The sequence below is a fragment of the Rhinolophus sinicus genome, linkage group LG06, assembly GCF_036562045.2.
Source record: "Rhinolophus sinicus isolate RSC01 linkage group LG06, ASM3656204v1, whole genome shotgun sequence".
NCBI lineage: Eukaryota > Metazoa > Chordata > Mammalia > Chiroptera > Rhinolophidae > Rhinolophus > Rhinolophus sinicus.
Genome location: NC_133756.1, coordinates 127,766,942 through 127,789,238, shown reverse-complemented (window position 1 = coordinate 127,789,238; position 22,297 = coordinate 127,766,942). Strand labels below are relative to the sequence as shown.

The following is a 22,297-nucleotide window of genomic DNA, read 5'->3' as shown; positions in this document are numbered from 1 at the left end:
GTGTGACATCGTGAAGTCTGGGAGACTTCTGGGCCTTCAACAAGACCATCCAAACCCCTTTTCATGCTGGCAAGAGGAGCAAGGAGCCTGGGGTAAAGTGAGGAAGAGAGCAAGGAAAAAGCCAGCCTGGCAACTGGACTCTGCGTCAGAGGAACTGACGTGCTTGTCAGCACTGCTCTGGTGGCTCGGGAGCTGTGGGCTCAGGGAGCAGGCTGGGCCCCTTTCCTCCTCTTTGCAAGGTCACACCTGATCTTATCACTTCCAAGCTTAGAGACCCTCTCTGGTTCCTGAACGCAGGACAAAGACAGTCCCTTAGCTTGATATTCAAGGTCCTTCATAACCCAGCTCCTGTCCTTCTTTCAAAACTTACCCTCTTTGTGCCTTCTGTTCCCATCCAGACATATAATATTGGAAGGTCCCAGGATAGCCATTTTGAGGGCAAGGATTGTGTCTCAGGCCTTTTAGGACACCCAGAGTCTGGTCCAGCATCTGGAGCAGCTGTGATGCTCAGGAACTGCAAGAAGAGCTGTCATGCTTGTCAACTGGGTCCAGATGGCTGGAATAGCAGGGCTGGGGCATGGGATTTGGGGCAAGGAGTCCACAGACAGAGGAAGGCCCCGACTGCCCGTCCGAGCACAGGGCTGAGTTCGGGAGACCCTGGGCCTAGGATGCGTCTCTTAGTTAACATGTGCTGGGACTGGAGTGTTGGTGTTGTCTAGGGCATTGGGTCTAGGCTGCTTTCAGAACGAGTCCTTTTTCAATGGGTTGGGCCCAAATATTAGACCATGAGTGTTAGTTTTCCTGGGTTTGGAGGGCAGTTCATCCCATGAAGGAATGAGCATAAACATTTACTGAGTGCCCGCATGGGGCCAGAACGGATGCTGGGAGCTGGTGTCCCAGGAAGCACATGTAGAGAGGAACCAGTCTACCTACGACGTCATTTTTTTCCAACAAAGAATAGGGAATGGGGAGCTTCTTTGTTTGGCCTAGCCTGAGAACTAGTCTCATGAAGCTTATAGATAGAGTGCACCTAGGTTGGCTCCTCTCGTTACCAATATCGGGAGCTCTTATAAGGATGACAGAAGGGTTTACTGGGAATGACTGGTCCCACGCTTGGCAGTGAGAACCTTACCCAGTGTACTGCATTCTAGTGCACTGTGGGTGAGGACGTTCTGAGAGTTATAGGGGGAGTTATCTCTGCAGGACTCAGCTAGGATTCCTCTACTTCCAGCTTCGGTCATTCTCAGCCTTGGATCTTCCTGCTGAGTTTCACTGCGATGGCCCTTCCTTGGACTTGCAGGGAACTCTCAGCATCTGCAGTGATTGAGTTTGCTATGAGCACAGTCTTAGTGAATTCGTCACCATGGAGGTCAGGTCTGTCTAATCTGTCTGCCTTACAAGTGCCACCCCAAATCCCCAAATGACTTCTCTCCCCATGACCTTGGCACTCAGAGTTTTGGGACCTGGGGGTCTGTGTTCTCAATCGCCATCAGTGTATGCTCCCTCCTGCTGTGGGGCTGGGAAGAGTTAGCCCTTCCTCTGCCTTTGATGGGAAGAGTCATTTCTTTACTATGGCTTCTCTGCTTTGCAGCAATAGCCTCGGGGAGAGCCGAGAGCGTGTGGCATTGCTCTTTGATCACGCCCCACCCTTGGGTGCATATGCTTTTCCACATTCTGGGTCCTCATGGAAACTCTGTGAAGTGGAGATTATCTTCCTCCTATTCTGCAGATGAGAAAAAGACACTAGAAGAGAAGCTGCAACTAGTGGCAAAGATGAAACTGAATTCAAGACGGCTGGCTCTGAATTCAGTTTCTTCCTCAGTACCCAATTCATGTCCGTCGTTTAGCTAATGAGGAGTTGGCCCCTCACCCTGAGGAGAGCACATGCTCAAAGGTTTGCCCTATGTGCCTGTCCCAACCACCAGCTACTTGGAAGCCACTGGATGCCCTTTGAAGAAGTATGTGCTCACCAAGACGTGATGAGCCAAGCCAGGGGGACCTGGGGCTTTGGCTGGTACGTGCTTTGGACCACAGGCCGGCCTGTTCTGCCCTGAGGCTGAGTCATTTCTGGACGTTCACATCGGGTCACTCTATGGTCTCATGTTACTTGTCTTACAGCACTTCTGGGGTTCTTGGGGACCTTCCCCAGCCTTCCTTTAGGAGGACTGGTTTGGTAGGCAACCCATGTCCTGAAACACACTGAGCTCACTTGCTTTTTCATTTTTATTTTCCCTTCTCACTAAGTCCATGCCATTTTCTTCCATGTCCTGTGTTTGTAAGAAAGGAAAGAGCCCTATTTAACGAGAACACATTGTATGCCAGGCACTGTGACACATCATCTCCTTGAATTTAATTCTCATCACAAGCCTGTGAGAGTATATTCCCATTTTTACAGTTCAGGATGGTAACACAGAGGATTTAGTATTTTTCCTTGCACAGCTAATAAGTGGCAAAGCCAGAATTTGAACCTGGGACTTTTAACCATACCTTTTCCATATACCAACTGTCTTCTAAGGAAGTTGGTTCCAACTGTGATGGCCACTTCATCCCCAATTTAAGCTTGAATTCTGCTGTGTCTCCAGCTCTGTGGAGCTTCCCAGGCATCCTGGTTAGTCCTTCTTTCTAGGGACTTTATCTGCTGAGAATCCTAGGCTCTGAGAGCTGAAAGGGACTTCCGAAGTCACCACATCCCTCTCCTCTGGAGCTTGAAGCTCCTGCCTGATCTTCACAGCCTCCTTGGAGGTAAGCAGGACAGAGATTGTTTCCTTGCTTTTTGTATGAGGAAATGTGTTCCGTGAGGGTGTGCTGGCTAGTTCTCTGTTTATTCCCCAGGCCTGCTTTCAAACTTTCTCCATCAGTCTCTGTGCCCCAGGAGGCTGCAACAGCTGGGCTGCCTCGGCCTCTGGCTTCCCTCTGGGAGGCACTGGCAGGCAATTCAAGGGAGGGCCTGAGGAGAAAGAGGGGGTATTCACCCCCCACCCCCACTCCCTCCCGGCCTGGCCTCACTTTGATTTCTCCACTGAAAGCCCTGGTTCCTGTTTGGCGGCTCTTTCTTGTAACTACAGATCTTGTTGGGTCCCGTAAGAGCCCTCTGCTCCTACCCCTGGCATGGTACCCATGCTGCTCCTCTCTTGTGCTTCACCGTCCCTCACTGCTTCCCTCAGGCCTGCCTGCGACTGGGAAAAGAGTCCCTTTGTTGCATTCTCACTAACAGTCCCATTGTTTATCTTTCTCACTCCTTTGAGTGGCCCTTCCATTTCCTGCAGGGACCCACCTGAGACAGAAGTGAAGTGACCTGCCCGTGGTCCCTCGGCAAATCGGGGGTGGAGCAGGTCCTTGCACATGGGTCTCAGGGCTCCTTGTCTGACAATGCACCTCACTGTGCTACCCGGCCACCCTGCTCTCCAGCCCAAGCACTTCTGTCCAAGACTGAGCTTCTTAACAGCTTGTCTCTTTACAGCATGCATTCCTGGGTGCACCATTGCCCACCCTCCGTCACTTTTGGGGGACTTTTTCTTAGCTGTTCTCAGGCCAACATTACTGAATGCATGAATACCCCTGGGTCTAGACCCAGCACTTTTTGCCCTGGCTTCACCTTTTCCAGAACTGCTGGCCCTGATGCAGTTCAGTCCTTCAGGCTAAGGGTCAGAGTCCAGCCCTTGAGGCCTTTTCTGGCCTGGGGCTCAGCCCTGAACTCCAGGGATTTCCCTGAAGCTTTGGAACTGCCAAGCTCCTGCTCATTAGCTGGGCAGGTGGCCAAGACCACTCCCTGCTGCCTGACGTTGCATAGTGGACACCATGTGGGCCTGTGGGATTGTCTCTTCCCAGGTCTCCCTCATCAAAACCTTGTCTGAGCTTCAGAAACCATTGAGTGCTACCTCCTCCTGACCATCCTCCACGGTTGGACTCCTGGTCCCAGGCCTCTGCCATCATCCACAGTGGCTGAGTTCTGGGAACTCTACCACTCTGAGGGGGACCACAAGTGGCCAGATTTTAGAGCACAAATACTGACATCCCTTAGCCTGGAGGAGGAAGCGAGGCTGAGCACGATGTCAGAACCTCAGGCAAGCAGATTGGACTCAGTGATCAGCACTAATTCCTTTGGGAAAGAAGAGTGCCAGGCTAAAAACAAAAAGTGCCAGGCCAGATAACAGGCAGAAACTCAGGTATATTGGGGGAATGGCAAGAGGCCACTGGGTGTGAGTAAAATACTGTCATTAGGGCGCTGAGAGTCCCCCTGTGGGCTCAGAGCCTGAAGGAGGCTGAACTTACAGGGAGAAGCCTTGTTGCCTGAGATACATAGGGTCCAGGGTTGTGTGTGCGTGTGCTCGTGTGGGAGCAGTGAGGGGGGCCACAGGGACCCAGGCCTGTGCTCCCGGTTTTCTGTTTCCCTTCCTCGCCTCCGTAGAGGTAAGTCCTTACTTCTCCCTCCTGGCTGCTATACCTGAGGCTTTTACACTCATGGCGCCTCCATTGTACATCACCTCGGAAGGCTCCTGCTGCCTCCTCAGTGAGCCACAACAACTGTGGCACATGTAGTGTATAGAGCATGAGTGTGACACATTCCTGTCACTTTTGGGGACATCCCTGGGGAGTGGCAGGGCATTTGGTTTAAATCTTGCCTGGACAACCTCTGGAATTCTTGGAGTGCCCTGAGGAATGAGTGGGAATTTAATCTGCAAAAGGAGCAGCTCTACACAGGGGCCCTGTTTGGGTCAGGGCCCACTGAGGCCTGGGGGTGCACCCCTCTTTCACAGAGGGCCTCCCTGGGGATCCTTCCCCAGAGGTAGCAGGGGACAGGACCCTCGCAGGTCTTGAATGTGTCATAAACAATCCAAAGACTCTGTTTTCCCCAAAGCGCTAGAAGCACTGTGGCTGGTGCAAGGAACACAGGCTTGTGAGTTGTGCAGACCTGGGCTGGAATTTGCCTCCACCCCTTCCAAGCTGTGCAACCTGGGCAACTCATTTCTCACATCTGTAAAATGTGAAAGTAATTACACGTCCCTCAGAGGGTTGTTGTGAAGATTAGGGGAAATGCTTATATACAAAGTAGGTGTTAAAACATTTCAGCAATTTTAATATTGTCCCACACAAATGGAGGGCAATGGAGTCCAAGGGCCCTGGGGCCAGCTTTGCCACCAGTCAGCTCTGCGACCTCGGGCAGACTATTTCCATCTGTGAGCTAGTGGGGCTGGATGAGACTATTCTCAATGCTCTGAGCGGCTAGACCTCGTGAGTTTGCCTTCCCTTTCCAAGCGGCCACAGGTGGGGCTCCTGGGAAGCAGGCTCTGAGGTGGAGGTTTGTTTGCCAGCAAGAGGCATACAGGGGATGATCGCAGGAACACCTGTGAGAGAACACGATACACCTGTCGGGAGCACAGGTCCCAGCACCAACCGCTGTGAGGGACAATACTTATGAGGGAGTGGGAGTGGGCAGGGAGAGAAGCTGAACTGTGAGGCAGCTGCAAGAGTGGTTTCAACACTCAGCTGGGACTCTGAGGATGGGATGGCCCTTCAGAGACATCCTAGAAGGAAGCAAGGTACTGGCACTTGTGCCCACATGGACCAGTTGTTGGTCCCCAGGGGAGGGCCTATAGACTAGGAGCCAGCATCTTCCTTGGCTGAGGCCGATGGCAGAGTGAGAGGCCACAGTAGGGGCGAGGGAGGTGAGGGGCAGGGAGGGGTGCCTGGCTCCTGAGACGTTCTGGGTGAGCTCCGCACCATCCATGAAAAAAGCCATCCCCACCTCTGGACTTTTCTAGAGGAGAGACTTGGTCTGCTGGCTTCTGGGTCTTGGTGCTGGCCTGGCCTGACCTTCCCCAGTAGAGGAGAGTCAGTGTCTATCCATGAGTACTCACCCTCTGCCCGGGGCTGCCAGAAATTCTGCAGGCAAAAGCTGAGGAATCTGAAGCATTTATGACTTAGCAGGATTGTTCCCAAACTGCAGGCTTCTCTAAAGAGCCTTCTGGATTTCATTGTGGTTGCTTCTCCACACTTAGAACCGAGCCAAGGGCTCCCTGGGTCTCACTGTCCAGGGCCGCCTTCTGGCTGCAGGGTCCAGGGGCCTCTGTGAGGTTGGCTGTGTAAATGTGTGGGTGTTTGGAAACCTTGCTGCTGGCCCCAAAGTGAAAAGCACAGAGGCTGGAGTCAGAGGGTCCTGGCCCTTTCCAGAGGGTCATCTTGGCCACACTACTTAACCTCTCTGGGTTTGTGTGTTCATCTCCCACATGGCTTGGTACTACCCTCAGAACCTAGGGTAGTGTCTTTGCTAGAGGAGAACAATTGTTCTACTTGAGCACACAACATGCTTTCTTCTAGTAGGTGTTTCCTTCTCTCGAGTTTGAGTGGTAGCGACTATCTTCTGGTAGATTCTGCCTCCTGCCCCTACCCCATTGCAGTTCATTGGCCCAGGAGTGGGCCTCTGACCTGTGATTAACATCGGGCACTTATTTGGAGACTTGTGTTGGTATCCTAAGCTATAAATTCCGTGCAGCCCCACAATGACAAATGGCTTTCCTTTTCCATTCCTGCCCTCCCTCCCACTCCACTGCAGACATCGGCAGTCAGTCTAAAGGGGGAGGGTGCTGGATTGATTAGTAATGTCTTCCATAGGTATGTGAGGAGCAGAATAAGCATGCCACTATTTGCCCACCCTGGTCTTACGCTTGTAGGAATAACAATAGCAATAAGAACTCACATCTGCCATGGAGCTTTTGGTTTCAGTGAATGTCCACACTTGCATTCAATCCTCTTGACAAGTACTAGGTTACAGACTGGTCCTGCTGAGTCTGGGATGGTTACTGTCATGGTTAGAGCACTGTGTCAGAAGGAGGCCTGAAATGAGTGTGGTGGGAAAGAGACACTGTTGAGTCAGGCAAGCAGAACCAAGCCCAGTACTCAACCTGTGACAAGTCCCCCTTACATCTCACTATAAGGAGGCTCAAAGAGGTAAAGTGACTTGCCCAATAACACACAGCTAGCAAGTACCAGAGCTGGAACCCAGGTCCTTTGCTCTAAAGAGAACTTTTCAGCGTTTCTGGCTGTACCTAGAAAATGTGCTTGTACCCTCTCCCCTGGGTCTATGCTGGGTCTGTATAACTTGACTGTGAGACATTGAGAAAATCTAAGAGAAGGAGATGGTTGCTATGTATGACTTGCTTTCATTTTTCCCCTGGAAATCCGTTTTGAAATATGAGCTTATTGAGCTATTATAAATATGCGTCCATGTGGCATCTTTCACTTTTCAATCAGCATTTGTGCAGAGGCCGTTGTGAGTAACCTGGGTCATGAATGGAGGAAGCAGAAACGTTCACACATGGGCACAGGCCATGCCAATGGAGCCATTTGCTCTCAGCCGGGTGTTTGGGCTGGGCCTGGACTGTGAGTCAGGACTGCTGTCCTCACGTTTCTTTAGTTCCCCACTGCTGGGTCCAGTGATATTCCCAGTGGCAGATACAAGTGCCAAGCCCCTGACTGGGGGGTGGGAGGTGGTAGGGGAGGATTGGAGAGCATGGGGGCAGGGTTCATGGGCATGCAGCAGCTCAGCAGCCCTGGACATTCTTGGTTATTAAAGACCCAGAGTCCAGCTAGGCACTTTGATGGCAGCGCCCTCTTCCCTGGGTCTCTTATCTACCTAGCTGACAGCCCTGCCTCCAACCCTGCCCGGTTCCCCAATTCCCCAGTGGGGCTCAAAAGGCTGGTCTGTCCAGTTGCCTTTCTGAACGTGTCAGACCAGTCAGTCCCCTCTGTGCAGGGTGCCTCCTCCCCCTGATCTCTAGCCTTGTTTGCTACCTGGGCTTAGCTCTACCTGGGCTCATCCGCTCCCTCCCTCGCTCCCCTGTGAGATCTCAGCAGTCTGGCTGCTTTCCAGGAGCCCAGCAGCGGTCAGGTGTCCCAGCCCACCTAGGCCCTTTCCCTCCCTCCAGCCACATGACTTGTGCTCCGCCTGTCTGCTTTCTGCCCAAAGCTGGACAGCCCCCTGATCCCCCACTCCCCCTAACCCCCAGTCCCCTCCAGGACAATGACAGGCCACTGCTTTGCTGGAGAGAAAGTGAGGCTCCCTCAGGCATTCACACCTGCACTTCTTCCCAGAGCACTCCCGATAACCAAGTGTTTGGCAGGAAAAACACAGAACATACCCTCAAAAGAATACCTTTGGAGCTTTGTTCAACCTTTTTTTCCATTCAATTTCAGAGTTTCCTGCAGTCAGTTATGGAAAGCCCCACCACTCCACGTCTGCTAACCAACTGGATAAACACATGAAATAAACTCAATAAGGCATACAGTCCTGAGATATTAAAAGCAACACTGGTCCACAGTTGCAGGCAAACCTCACTGGCATTGCTCTTGACCCCCATCTTCAGCCCTTGTGGCTTGGGGTAGCCAGTATTATAGGAACACGGAGGCAGCAGAAAACTGGAGAGAATCAAGACTTCTGATTCTCAGCTGAAACCTCTTTGAACCTCTGCTTTCTCTTCTATAAAATGGATAAAAATAGCACCTACCTGAGATGTCGCTGAAATGTCTGTGGGAGCGAACACTGTGCCTGGCACATGGTTCGAGTCCAACGAGAGTTTGTCTAAAGCCTGTCAGAATTGCTGGGGTCATCACTGAATCACAGCCGCCTAAGTGGAAAGGGGCTTGTAGCTGAGCATTCCCGAGAGGGAGTATTTGTCCCCTTTTAGAGCATGGGTTCCATTTGACACAACCAAAGGGGGTCTGATCCCAGAGACAAGTGGATGAGCAGGGTCCTAACAGGGATGCTGCTGGAAGGGGTCAAGACCGAGCAGGAGCATGGGCGGAGAAGCAGCCCAGTTCCATCTGGGGTCTGAACTGGTGGCCAGAGGCAGGTTAGCAGGGCTTGGAAGTCACTAACGCATACACACGTGGGGAAGAGGCCATGTTTGTTTTGTCCTTGGCAGTATTCTCCTGTACCTAGCCCCATAGGCAATATTTAAATATTTATTGTACAAATGAAGAATCAATGAATGAATGACAACCTTATCAGTCAGAACCTGGTTGTTTCAGGAATTCCATTTGAAAACAAGGCAAAAGAACAGCTGCTGGCAGGAAGTAAAGGTTCTCTGGCAAACAGATGGGTCTGTCTGGATGAAAAGAGTCAGTGATTGGTCAGGCAGAACAGAACCAGACTCCAGAGGCCCTGAACAGACAAAGGGATTCTGGTCTGTGGACAGCGGGAGCCACTAAAGTTGGTGAGGAAGACGTGCTGAGTTCAAGAGGTTAGAGCCTGAACTCTGGAGCCAGACTGCCCAGGCTCAAAGCCCAGCTCTGATACTTAGGAGGCATGGGACCTGTATCAAGTCACTAAATCTCTCTGCGCCTTCAGTTTTTCTTCTTATTATTATTAGTTTCAGGTGTGTGTCTTCAATTTTTCATATGTAAAATAAAGATGGAAATTGTACCTACCTCATAGGGTTGCTGAGAGAATTAAATGAGATCATGTGTATAAAATGTACATTGTAAGTGCTCAGTTAGTTATTTGAGAGGGGTGTGAGATGGTCTGAGCTGTGTTTCAATAAATGTAAGCAGGGAACATGTGCGGGATGGATTAACCCAAACAGAAACGAGTTAAGAGGCCATTGTAATATCTACGCACCAGAGGATGAGATCCAAATTAGGGGAATCACTGGGGGGCCTGAAGAGCTGGGGCTCAATGCAAAACATTGCTGATTGGCTGTGTTGGAGGAGGTCGTCATGGGAGAGAAGCAGAAAATTCAGAACTCCTTTGTGTGCCTGAGAGCAGGGGTGCCTGGGAAGGAGATGACACCTCTGGATGAGACCAAGGCTGTCTAAAGAAGGAGCAGCTCTAAGGAGGAAAGAACATGAAACAACCAACTTTGATTTCTTGGTGAAGGAAGCGTTAAAGACATAAGGGTGGAGAAAGTGGAAGGAGAGGCCTGCTGAAAAGGTAGGGAATAGGTGTTTGTGGAGATGAAGGCAATTCACGAGAGATGAGAGAGGACTCGAGGAAGCCAGAGGGCACCCAGTGGCAATTAAAGGGTGACTCAGTGGTTAGCTCATGGCGTATCCGTTCTGTGATTTCCTGCAGCAGTTCAATGCTGGGGAACAAGAGTAGAGATGTGTCGTGCGGGGAGGCCTGCGGGGTCTCTGGTCCCACTCCCCACATAAGAACGCAGGACATGGTGAGGCCAAAAAGGAACACCCATGGAGCCATAGATGGGGGAGTCATACCACTATATTCTCGCTGGTGGCTGGGTTGGAGACACAGGAAGGAGGAGCCACACAATTCTCAACCATCATTGCTCCGCTTGCAGGCTCAGCCGCCATCTTCTTGCTAGCCCCCATTTTTTCTGCTAGCGTAGCCACAGCAGTTATATTAGTGGCCAATGGCTCACTGGTTACAGCTGACGGCCAACTAGCCACAGCTGATGGGCATGCAATCACAGCTGATGGCCAATTACTACCTGAGCCAGCACCTGTCTATGTGAGGCCGAGAGCCTGGAAACTGCTTTTTGTGGTTCTGTCCCCACAAGATGCCTACCAGGGGGGCTGACCAAAAGGTGATTTGGAGAAGCAAGGAAACTTTCAGTGTGAGGACAGTCAAAATAACTTGCAGTGGAGCCCAGGCTGGAATTTGGGGTCTTTCACGACTACTTGGAGTCTGTGGAATAAAGACAGTGATTTTTTCAGCAACAAGTTAGAGAAGAAAAATAATGTTGTCTCCATTTGGCTTTAGGGTGAATTGTGTGCTTTTGAAGCACCAAATCTGTATGAAACATGAAATTGCTGATCCTGGAGGCAAATGCCCCTAAAAATTTCAGGCAGCTTGGGCTGGGGTATTTTCTGGGAGAATCTAACAGGGACTTTCAAAGGCATCCGGCACTCTCTCATGCCACTGAATTATTTTAAATGAGCTACATCTGTCACCCACTTTAGGATGGAAGAATCCATTTGGGAAGGGACTGTGTGCTTTCTGATCCCATTTCGTGCATAGAATGGGGCTGAACCCGGAACAGACATTCCAGAAACATTCCTTGACTTGACTACATTCTGATCATGCACAGTTTGGGGCTCCACCCAGGGAGTCGACAGGGATTCTTCTTGTCCCATGGTGTTCGGTGTCCCAGCCACTATGGGTGAGAACACTTCATGAGGGGATAGGAATCGTCATGAAAAGCACAGAAGACAAAGTTCTGTATTTTGACAGATCCCATCGAAAGCATGTAGGTCAGACAGTCAGTCAATCTGTTAGTGCAAATGCGTGGACAGGTGAATGTTATAAAGTAATCTGGCAGGTGCCCTGATTAGAGTGGTTGATGGTGAGCTTGGCCTCTCACAGGCAACGGCAGACTTAGTTATGGGTCTGGACAACACACATTTCCAGTGCGGGATTGTAGGACATTCTGGGAATTAGCTGGGAGAACCAACGACGCAGTAAGTACAGGCTCAGATGCTGCACAGAGAATGCCCCCCCCCCCCCCCTGAGTACACCGCATCAACCAGAAACTCCAAACGTCAAGAAATGAGGCGTCTATGCCTCAGTGACCTAGCCTAGCACATGCTCCCTGGCCATCTTCTTATTGTCCATTATTTTAAGCCAAATGTCCCCAGTTCCATGAGAGTTTATATTTCCAATGTCATGACAAATAAGGATAGATGGGGTAACCTCTGAAGCTCAAGTGGAAGGCGGCTTGCTTCCAGGAGCTGCTTTTCAGAAACATGGGCAAATGTTTGCCAAGGGCAGGCACTATTTATATGGGCAGGCGGTGAGGCCATTGTCAGCGTTTCCAGGAAGACATATAAAAGCCTGAGAGTCGTGCAATGCCAGCCCTGGCTCCCATACCGAACAAATGTGTAGCAGATTAAATATCTATTGTCCTGTCCACCTCAATAAAACATGGCACTCTTTAAAGCAGTTACCTTAATGATGTTTGTGTGTCTTGGAATGCCGCCCTGGGCTAACAAATTACATCTGAAGATGTGAAAACATGAAAATCGATAACAAGAAATGAAAAGTCTGTTTCACTGATAAAACATCATTTATCTTAATCATTGGGCTTCTCAAAATTTTCTAAGTGCCCTTTTAAATGCCAGCATCAAAGCTAGTACCCATGTGTGTGCAGAAAGCCTGGGGGTCAAGGCAAGGATATGGACTGCGAAGGCCACAGATCCTGCTAAAGAGAAGCATCTTTCTGGGGCAGATGCCCACTGGACTGGTTTCCGACCAAAGAGCGCTCAGACGGGGCTTTCCAGGGATATTTCTGGTATTTCAAAATTCCCGGTGAAAATAATATACCTTCCTATGAAAGATATTTCTCAAGACACTAACTGTGAAGCACAAGTGACCCACTTTTGGTAGGCTTTATATAATGCGTAGGCATTATAACAATAATAATTTATGCTGATTAATATGATTGGGAAAATGAAATTATTCTACCTCCAGGAAGCCTCTACCTTGCCCTGTCCCCAGGCTGGATGACAGCATTCCTGCTCCTCCTTCCCCCTCAAATCCACATAGGAATAAAACAGCAGAAGTCTTTCATGGGTGAGAAGGTTGGAAGCACTGGTCCCCAGGGATCAGCTCTCTGGTTGCTAGTCCCCTTTTCCTTTGTTTCACATGTGCAAACTCATCCAGTTTTCCGGTTCTCTTAACTCTTCTCAGAAGACCAAAATGGGGAGTGGTTGGAGATGGTCTAGTGGTTTCTGCCCTCTCAGCAGCCCCAGGGAGGTGAAGTGTTAGGACCGCCCAGCAGGCACTGCCGTTAAAAGCACACCCAGGCTTCCACCACTTGCTTGAGACAAAATTGGGGGCAGGCAGAGGCTCAGTCTCACCTGGTCTCCTTTGCTCTGCAGCTATGACCGTGGTTTGCAGATGGGAAGGGCAGTCTCAGACCTCCATATTGCTGACGTATCTTTCTCCAATGTTTTCCTACACAGTGGCTAGAAGACTTACCATACACTGATTCCCATTTATCTTATGGTAAAACCTACAATCCTTTGATCCCTCTAATTTGATACATTTTCTCCACACTGTACCCTGAGCCATCCTGGCTTTCTGCCAGTTCCTCCAGGGAACCAAGTCGTCTTCTGGCTTGGGATGCTTTCCGTGCTGTTCCTTTGAAAGGCAAGCTCTTCACTTGCGTAACTCAATGATTCAGGTGTTACTTTAAAATGACTCTTTGCCAGAGTTCTGTCTTGACCTTAAAATCCAAATGAGACTTCTTTCATAGTTTTTTGTGCTTCTCCACAGCAGTCATCGCAGTTGTAAGTATAGCAGGTCCTTGAATAACATCGTTCAACTTTGTTTTGTTAGAACATTGTTAAGAAAAAAAATTGATTCCTGGGCAGGGCTACTGTCTGTATAGAGTTGGCATGTTCTCCCCATCACTGTGTGGGTTTCCTCTGGGTCCTCCAGTTTTTTTCTCATATCCCAGAGATGTACACGTGAGGTGAATTGGTGTGTCTAAACTGTGCCAGTCTGAGTGAGTGTGGGTGTGTGTGATGCAGTCTGGGGTGGCTGCCTGCTTGTGTCCGGAGCTGCTGGGATGGGCTCCGGCCGTCCACAACCCTGAACCGGAATAAGTGGGTTGGAAAGTAATTCTTCTGCTTTTATTAATCTTTCGTAAATGTATATATAGCTCACATTTATTTTGACGTTTAATATTAGAAGTGTTTGGAGTCTTTATGTAGAAGTTTGGTGATGTTTTTTTGTGACCAGAAATACATCATAGGAAAACTCTTGTTTATATCAGTTAACCTAGGGTAAAATTGGTTTTGTTATATGTCTTCTTAAAGTTGCAGTTTCCAAGATCCTACCTACGACGTTAAGTGAGGATTTACTGTACCATTGATTTGTGATTGTTTTTTGCATGACTTTCCCATTAGGCTGAGCTGCACGAGTGAGCCTCACTTGCCACTGGACATGGTCTACCTAACACGTTGTAGACACTCAGCATATACTTGGTGACTAGATGGCCAAGTGGCTGAATGAATAGAGGGATCTACAGGGGACCCATCCTGCACATTTCTCGGGAGGCAAATAGGCTCCATGGTCAAACGTGACTGGACATGCTCTATTCTGTCTCCCCTTAGAGAGTCATAGTAGGCGTTAGTGTGGGCAATGTTGAGATGGGCTCCAATGAGAAAACAGAGCAAAACATAAAACCCACACTGTAGAAAGTGAGTTTAATTTTCTTTCAGCTGTCTCCCAGACTTATTTGAATGTGTCACTTTTTCCCTGAACCTCTATTAAACATCCCGCAGAATGGACGGTAAGAGCTACTTCACTGGTGGCTTCCTACCTGGGGGGCCTGAAACTCTCAAGATTGCCAGGTGGGGGTTGCTCATCCTGCATTGAGCCACCCTGGCAGCTGCCTTGCTGGCACCATGGACACACATGCAAATATTTACATGTGCAATCACCCTAGTAAAGCGGTAGCAGGAGCAAATTTTGGAGCCAGCCTGGATTTATATTTTTCAGGGAAAAAAGAACAATTGAAACTTGGTGTTCGTAGATAGAATCTTTGTGGTCATGACAACGAGCAACTCACGCATACTAACTTGCATTTTGCTGATACCCGCATCTGCAGGTATCGGGGAGCTGGAATGTAGATGGAGGCCCCTCCTCTGGCAAGTCCACTTACCTCCCAGTATTTGCATCTCAGTGCAGGCCTCTTCTTCTTCTCACTTTCCAAAACAACTCTCTTGAATTTCCCAACAGACCTACGTGAATTTTATGAGGGGAGATTGCTTGTAACTTTAACATGGGTGAAGGTTTTAGGACATATCCCTCTTGCATACCTATGATGCTTTATGTAGGTAGGGCTGTATTAACGGCAGTGGATCTCCAGTTACTTTTGGTCAGTCCCTCCTTAGGCAGGCAAGACTGCTTGACTCACCGACTCCGTCTAGTCTCATTTTCCAGTGGAAAAATAAATTAGTGATAATTTGGGGAGGAATGGGTTATGTATACATTTGCTCTAGCACTGGAGTATGGATAATTCATATTTGAACCACAATGTATACATCTTAGAGTCTAGTTATTGGAAAATTACAGCCCCAGGATACTGTTGATGCAAATAAGCTTCAGGATACTTTGTAGGGTTAACCAGGCAACCCACCACAAAATAAATAGATAATGATAAAGCTAAGCTAACAGTAATTCATAATTAGAACAGTACTGTTAAGAGTAGCAATTACAAATCACAACCAACTCAGGCAACACTGATGATGTGCTGATAAAGAGTCCTTGTCCCAGAGTTTGGAAATGTCAACTCTGCCTGCACATGTGAAATCCAGGGACTTCTGACTGAGTCAAGGAGCGCCGTGTGGCGGCTGGGCTGGCAGCAGAACACGGCAGGGCACTCAGTCACCTGGAGGACTCTCTTAATGAATTCCAAATTAGCCCTAGTAATACGTACAAATGAAAGCTTAATCAAACTGCACACCACTCACCATAATCATCTAAAGGAGGACTTCAGGTTAGGCAGGGCACACGAGAATGTTTCTGGTAACACCCCCCTTACCCCCCACCCCAGTAAGTCTGTCTCTGACTTTGGAAATCACTATGGAGGCAGCAGCACCTCCTTTGGGTAGGGCTTTCATGTCCTAACTCAGGCAGGCCAGAGATGGGTCCTTGGATTTACAAAGTGCTCAGATTCTCATTTTTTTTCTAGTGTGAAAGGTTTTAATACCCAGTGTAAAATAATCTCCAAGATATAATATTACGTGATAGCAATGTGCCTGATAGTATGTATAATATGCTATTTATGTAAAAAACCCCAACAATTTTTTATGTGTGATGATGCTTTTTATGGCTGAAGTATCTCTGGAAGTGAATATAAGAAATGGATCAAAAAGTTGTCTTTAGGGAGGGGTATTGGCTGCTGGGAGGGAGGGGAGAAGGAGGGAGGGAGATTTAGGTTTTTCACTAGATACCCATTTATGCATTTTGAATTTTGCACCATGTATTAACTATTAAAAATATCAATGCATTTAAATTTAGAAAAAAAAGAAAAGCCTATAGAGACTAGACTTATCTCAGCTTCTTTTTTTTAAAAGAGATGAGGGTTAATTTTGGTTTATTTATTGTTCTGATGCCATTTTCCTACCTTTAAAACCATGGCCATGTATTGAGCAGCAGAATCTAAAGGAAAACCTCTAAATGAGATGACAGAGTTTTAAAACCAGGCCCAGGTCCAGGGATTCTGGATTGAGGCTAAGACCTCAGTCTTGAAACACTATTTTCTGAGAAATTAGACCTGTTATTAAAAAAAACTTTCCAAGTGTTCTGATGTGTTTTCATCTCAAGTATATAAAGTACAAAAAGGAGTGATCTTAATAAGGGGTCTTGTTACACTTGCAGCTTGAAAACAAAAGACGAAAGACAAAACAAAGACAAAAACAAAAGACAAAACCAGAGAGAAAGGTTGTACAGCAAAGCATGTTTAAATGAATGCATTCTTCTTATATCATCTCGCTTTAGTATTGCTCAAGGAGGTAAAGCAATGATTTATCTTGATTTCCAATCAGGAATTTAAAAGAGAGCAAACAAATATTATACTACTTAGTATTTCCTAATGAGAAACATAATATTTCATAATTACATGAAAAATAACTATCCTTTTACATAAATGGACACAAGAGAGTACATTGTCATTACATCTTAAATGCTCATTTTGCTGAATAACAGTTCTTTTTTAGAGCAAAATATCTAAAGAAATATGTAGTGTCTCTAAATTTGTTGGGTTCTGAGTTACTGCAGATAGACCGTAGAGTAAGAATTGTTTAGGAGCTGGAAGAAAACGTTTTGGACCACATGGAGGCCTAACTCTGGGTGGTGTAGACAGGGTTCAGCCTCAGACTAGAGCAGGGCTTTGTGCAATGGGCGAAAGTAGTGACAAAGCAAGCACAGACTTCTGGAGGCGGGTACACAGGCTGTGTCCATCTGGCATATTTGGGAAGATTCTATAAAGACATATCAGTACAAGTTATTAATTATCCCACAAGCACTTGGTCAATTTACAAAGACTGTAAACCCCACAAGTCCCATCCATCCGTCTGCCTGAGGATATTCCCCTATATGTTAAGTGTGCAAATATTTTCCCCAAGCTTCTTGTCCCCCGAAGCACCCCCCATTTTAGTCCCTTTCCTATTACTACAGGACCTGGCAGCCTGGGACAATTAGAGCCTTGTATTTAAAAGTTGGGTTCACAGAGAGGGGATACAAGTTACCACAAGCCTGTGAGTAGCCCACGCAAGGAAACCACTCGGCTTGGGTCTGAATGACTTACATTTTTCCTCGCTTGAATTAGCTGGTAATTGCATGTAGGCAGACTTAGCCAGAAACGGTCTAAATGATCAATTAGAAAGCAAAAAGGAGTTCCTTTCTTTAAAGTTCAAGGGTCCCTGTTGAAGAGCCCTACTTCCCAAGCCATGCTCACGTGGGCCTGCGCCTAGCTTTCTGTGGTGCAGGCGTATATTATACATTTGCCTAATGATAATGAATCGAGTACTTATTTTGCAGGAAAATATAGGGCACTTCCATTACATGTAATCAAGCAAAAAGGCTGTAAAATGTGCCACTCCATTAATTTTAAACAGAATCCTTTCCAAATGTCACCCTGAAACCAGAGTATGGAGTTATTACAAATCTGAAGGAATTAAGAGTAATTTTCATTTGTACAAAGGAGTTGAGGGACATGACTCCTGCCACACATACACTATTAATTGGGTTAAATTTCATTTGCCAATTTGAGTATGAATCACTAAGCCCTGACCCGGCCTGGTTGGTGGTGGCGTTAGTGGGCCCTGTCTTCTCTGTGGGCACATGTGCACACATACACACACGACAATAGGACGTGCAAAGAATGGGATGTAATTGGCTAGTTATTAGCAAATATGCTGTTCAAAGGGGAAAAAATGCCAACTATTGGCAAGTCACTGAACCTCTCTGAGCCTCAGTTTCCTCATCTGTAACACCTGCTTCAAAAGGAGTCGTGAGGACTGAGTTTGAGTACCTCAGAGCCCGTACTGTGGTGTCTGGTACATGGTTTACACCCATCAAATGGAAACTCTTATCTTTATTTTCATTTTCTGTGTGGGCCTCTCGGGCCTGAGCGGGTTCCCAAATCACACTGAGGGAAATCTGGACCCGACACCAGGATGGGGATGACCTTCTTAGGCCATTGCTGGGTCAATCCCCAGGACCTGGGAGGTGTGGGTCAGCCCACTGAGTTACTGAGTATTTCCTTCCTAATTCAGTTCCCACTGTCTCTGAGTTATAGCGGACTGTGGGAGAGCAGAGAGCACGAGACAGGAGTAAGCAGGTGAAGGAGGATTGGAGGATGGTCCCATCTGCCCCTCATTCCACGTTCCGGTACTTGGTGAAGAGGTTGTACAACACTCGCAGTGTGGATTTCAGGTCACAGTTGACAATGTCTGCATAGAAAACAAAAAAATACACAAAGCTTCATTGGGGTCACGTGACCCAAAGTTGGCATCTGTTGTCCTCTTCCGTCTATCACCTCGTGCCCAGCATGGTGCTGGGGGAGGTCACACCCCTTACCCACGGGACATTATTCTGTGCTCTGGAAGAGCTCCCCGTTCTCCTGGGAGACAGGAGCCTCCCCTAGGAGATGACACAGGGCAGGTGGGTGTTGAAGTGTGCAGTGAGAATTCAGGGCATGGGGCTAGCAAGGGGCAGACGTGTTGGGCTGTGGGGTTTCACCTCAATAAAATGAAGCAGGCCCCAGAGCATGCAGCCTTCACCCTGGAAACAGCATCTTGAGAAAAGAGAGGTGCTTGCTGTCCCCTGAGTCTCACCTACCCCCGGGGCCCCTCTCCCACAGAGCTGGCCCTGAGTGGTAGGAAGGAGGGAAGCGTCTGAGGCTACAGCGGGGGAAAGGTGAGTTACGACCAACCTGCCTCACCCTTAGGAAGGGCCCAGAAGCCAACCTGGCAGAGAGTACTCAGTAAACATGTGTCTTCAGGGGCCAGACAGATTCAGAGTAAGGATAGAGCAAGGCAGCTGGGTTTGAGGCTGGGTGTTGGAGGGTATTCAGGAGAGTTCTACCATGGGTTGCCAAGCTTTTAAACAACCATTTCCTGTGTTCCCTCCTTCCCTTCCTTTCATTTAGTCCTCTTCTCGGCTGCCCCTCTAACCTCTGCCAGCCCCTCCGCCTTCTCTTCCCCCCACCAAGGCCCCCTCTCTGCTCCTGTGTTTTTGTAGTTTTATCCCTTGGAGGGCTTTCCTCTGAAGAACTGGAGTAGAGAAAACACATTTAAAAAGGAACTCGGCCTACTATTTAGGAATGCATACTAAGGTAATAAAAGTAGAAAAAGAAAAAAAAACAATTAAAAAGACAAAAGCCTGATGCCTGTAAAAGTCAGCAGAGTGGTCATCTTTAGGGAAGAGGGAGAGGATTATGTTCAAAAAAGGTGAGTTGGAGGGAACGCGCCGGAGCTGGGTGATATCCCTGAGCTGGGTGGTGGTGGCACGGTGGCTCTCTGGGTAATGTTTCACTAACCTGCACATTTATACTTTATGTTGCTTTCTGGCGATGTGACATTGTTCACAGTAAACATGATTAAAAAGACACCTAAGGGTGCAGAAGTTCAGGTGAGATAAATGATGTTAAGAGAAAACAATGAATGGGATTTCACGGTGGGAGGGATCAGGCTGAGCCTCCTAGAAAGGAGGGGTTGGGGACATGTCAGGACTCTAAGAGGTAACACCCTGGCGAGAGGACTAGGGAGGGATCCTTTAAGCACCGAGGTGAGTCGTTAGTCAGGCTTGGTTGTGGCTCCCAGGCTTTAGCCTTGGGACCTTTGCAGCTGCCACAGCCAGGTCCCAGGCCCCACAAAGATGAGCACGCATGGGGCCCTAGCCGAGGACCTGGGGAACCTCCTTAGGGCTTCCCCCCACCTCTGGGCCTCCTCCTGTGCGGCCCTCCCCAGTCTCATCCCAGTTGCAGCTGGGCTTGGACTCTTTCTCCTCCTGGTAGACTAGGGCCTCCCAGGGATCCTGGGAGGCCTGGAGCTCAGTTTCCCTTTCTGTTCCCATGTTGGTTCGTGCATGTATCTGAGCCTCTCTACCTGGGACCCTGCCCAGTGGCTGAGCCCTGCTACCGTCCCCTATTCATGTTGCATCACTCCATGCCCTGTGGGTGGGTTCCTGTCCTCCCCTGACCACTTGGTGTTTGAGTGTTTCTTAAATTCCACTCAAGTCAAAGATTAGGAAGTTACCCCAGGTGGGAACTCCTAGGAAGGCAGAGAGGAGACAAAGTGGGCTCACCAAGGGAGTGAGGGTGAAGGGGCAGGGGGCGGAGTCACTGCAGCAGGCTCCTGCCTGGGCGTCTTAAAGCCTCTTCCCCTCTCCAGTCCGTTCTACCCACTGCAGCTGGACTATGCAGCCTCTGGGGACGGCTGTTTCCAGGGGATGTCAAGGTGCAGCAGTGCCCTGAGTATCAAACAGCACGGCAGAGAACGCGTTTCCTGACTTGAACACCATTTTGCCACGAAAAACGCGTCTACCGTAGTCAATGCGATTTTGCAACACCCTCAGGGAATTAGCCACGTCCTCTGTAATTACCCACCTTTTGTAAAATCTGCAGCATGTACTGCTGAATCTCCCTGTCCAGGGAGAAGCACAGACACCAGACAGAGGGCTGGGGTAGACTTCTCACAAAGCACAGGTCCACAGAATACCATTTCGCTTCTCCGTTATGTACTGGAAATTTTCAGCACGGGCATTATGCCCAGTGTAACAACAAATAAAACAGATGTTTTTCCATTCACATTGGTCAGGAAGTTTCATGTTAATCAGTTCAATCATTGCACAAGAAATGTCATCTATATGCTGACATATCCCTACAGATTGATACTGGGAAAACTGTCCTGAGGGCAATAAGTGCCTAAAACCTGAAGTATAAGAAGGAGTACTTCCAATCTGTTCCCCGGAAGTCTCCTGTTAAGCAGCTCAAGAAAACACGCAGACATCCTGGCCTGGGCTCTCCCACTGTGTTTCTCCTACCCAGAGATGGGGTGCTCATCGTCTGGCCACTCAAGAGTACTTTTCTCATGGCTTTAGGATGCTGGAGTGGCCTTGCCAGGGACAGAGCCCCTCAAGGGACACCAATCTTTCTAGAGGTCCTCCTTAAGCAGTGACCAGGCATGTAGAATAAATGAGAATAAAGGGTGGCTTTTGTTGGCCAGAGCTGATAGTTACCGAGGTCTGGCATGAGGCATGAGACAGGGACCCAACCAACATCTATCTACACCATCCACCTCTCGGCTCAGAGTTTCCTGTTTTCTCCTCTATCTTCATAAGGAAAGGTGTTCGTTCCCACAAGGTGCTTCCCACTATATAATCACAGCCCCGATCTTTTCACCCAACTGCAGTTCTGCTTGTTCAGTGCCTAGGTGTCAACGTCAAGGTTTTCAAAGCTGACATCCCTATGTCCCTCCTAAGCGTGTTTTTCCTCCTGGGGTCCCCCATGCTGCCGAGGGTGCCCTATATCTAAACATCTGTTCTTTGCACTGCCTTCCAAATGATCTCCCTGGAACAGAGCACTGATCAAACTCACTTACTGCTGAAGCACCTCCAAAGCTCCCACGCCTACAGAGTCAAGTCCAAACTTTCTGCCGTGGCATCTAGGCCCTCACATCAGCTTGCTTTATCCCCATCAACCATTACTCAATTCATACTCTTAATGTTCCAGCCAGATAGGTAACTGCTTACATTTATTGTTAGGTGCCAGGTGCTGTGCAGTAGGCGTTGTCACATTTAATCCTGTAATGTGCAGATCTCTAGGAGTTCCATTTTTTATAGACATGAAAATGAGGCTCAGGGGGGTAAGTTGCCCAAGGTCACACAGATAGTAGGGTAGGGACTGGACTCAGCCAGAGCTGTCATGGGCTTCAGCCACATGCGATTCTGTCTCAATAACTGAGCCACTCTCCCCTCCCCAGGGAGAACTATCGCACATATCGTCATCCTGTCTGGGATGCCTGCACCTTTATCCATTTTTAAAAATATTTTTAATTACACATATAGTACAATACAATGTTATATTAGTTTCAGGTGTACAACATAGTGATTAGACATTTATATAATTTACTTATCACCCTGATAAGTCTAGTACCCATGTGATACCAGGCATAATTACAATATTAACTGTATTCCCTAAGCTGTATTTTACATCCCTGTGACTATATTTATAACTTCCAATTTGCACTTAATCCCTTCACCCTTCTCACCCATCCCCCCAACCACCCTCCCATCTAGCAACTATCAACTTATTCTTCACATCTAGGA

At 48.3% G+C, this 22,297-nt stretch overlaps 1 protein-coding gene and 1 long non-coding RNA gene across 2 annotated transcripts in view; one reads left to right on the top strand and one right to left on the bottom strand.

The window, feature by feature from the left end:
• LOC141572237 (uncharacterized) overlaps positions 1 to 22,297 on the top strand; it is a 156,119-nt gene that overhangs the window by 97,052 nt on the left and 36,770 nt on the right. The window lies entirely within an intron of this gene.
• The window catches only part of PARVA (parvin alpha), a 154,570-nt gene continuing 148,678 nt past the window's right edge, over positions 16,406 to 22,297 (bottom strand). The window contains exon 13 of the mRNA XM_019729368.2: positions 16,406 to 18,420. Within this exon, the coding sequence (XP_019584927.1) occupies positions 18,344 to 18,420 (77 nt within the window). The 3' untranslated portion in view covers positions 16,406 to 18,343. The remainder of the gene's footprint in view (positions 18,421 to 22,297) is intronic.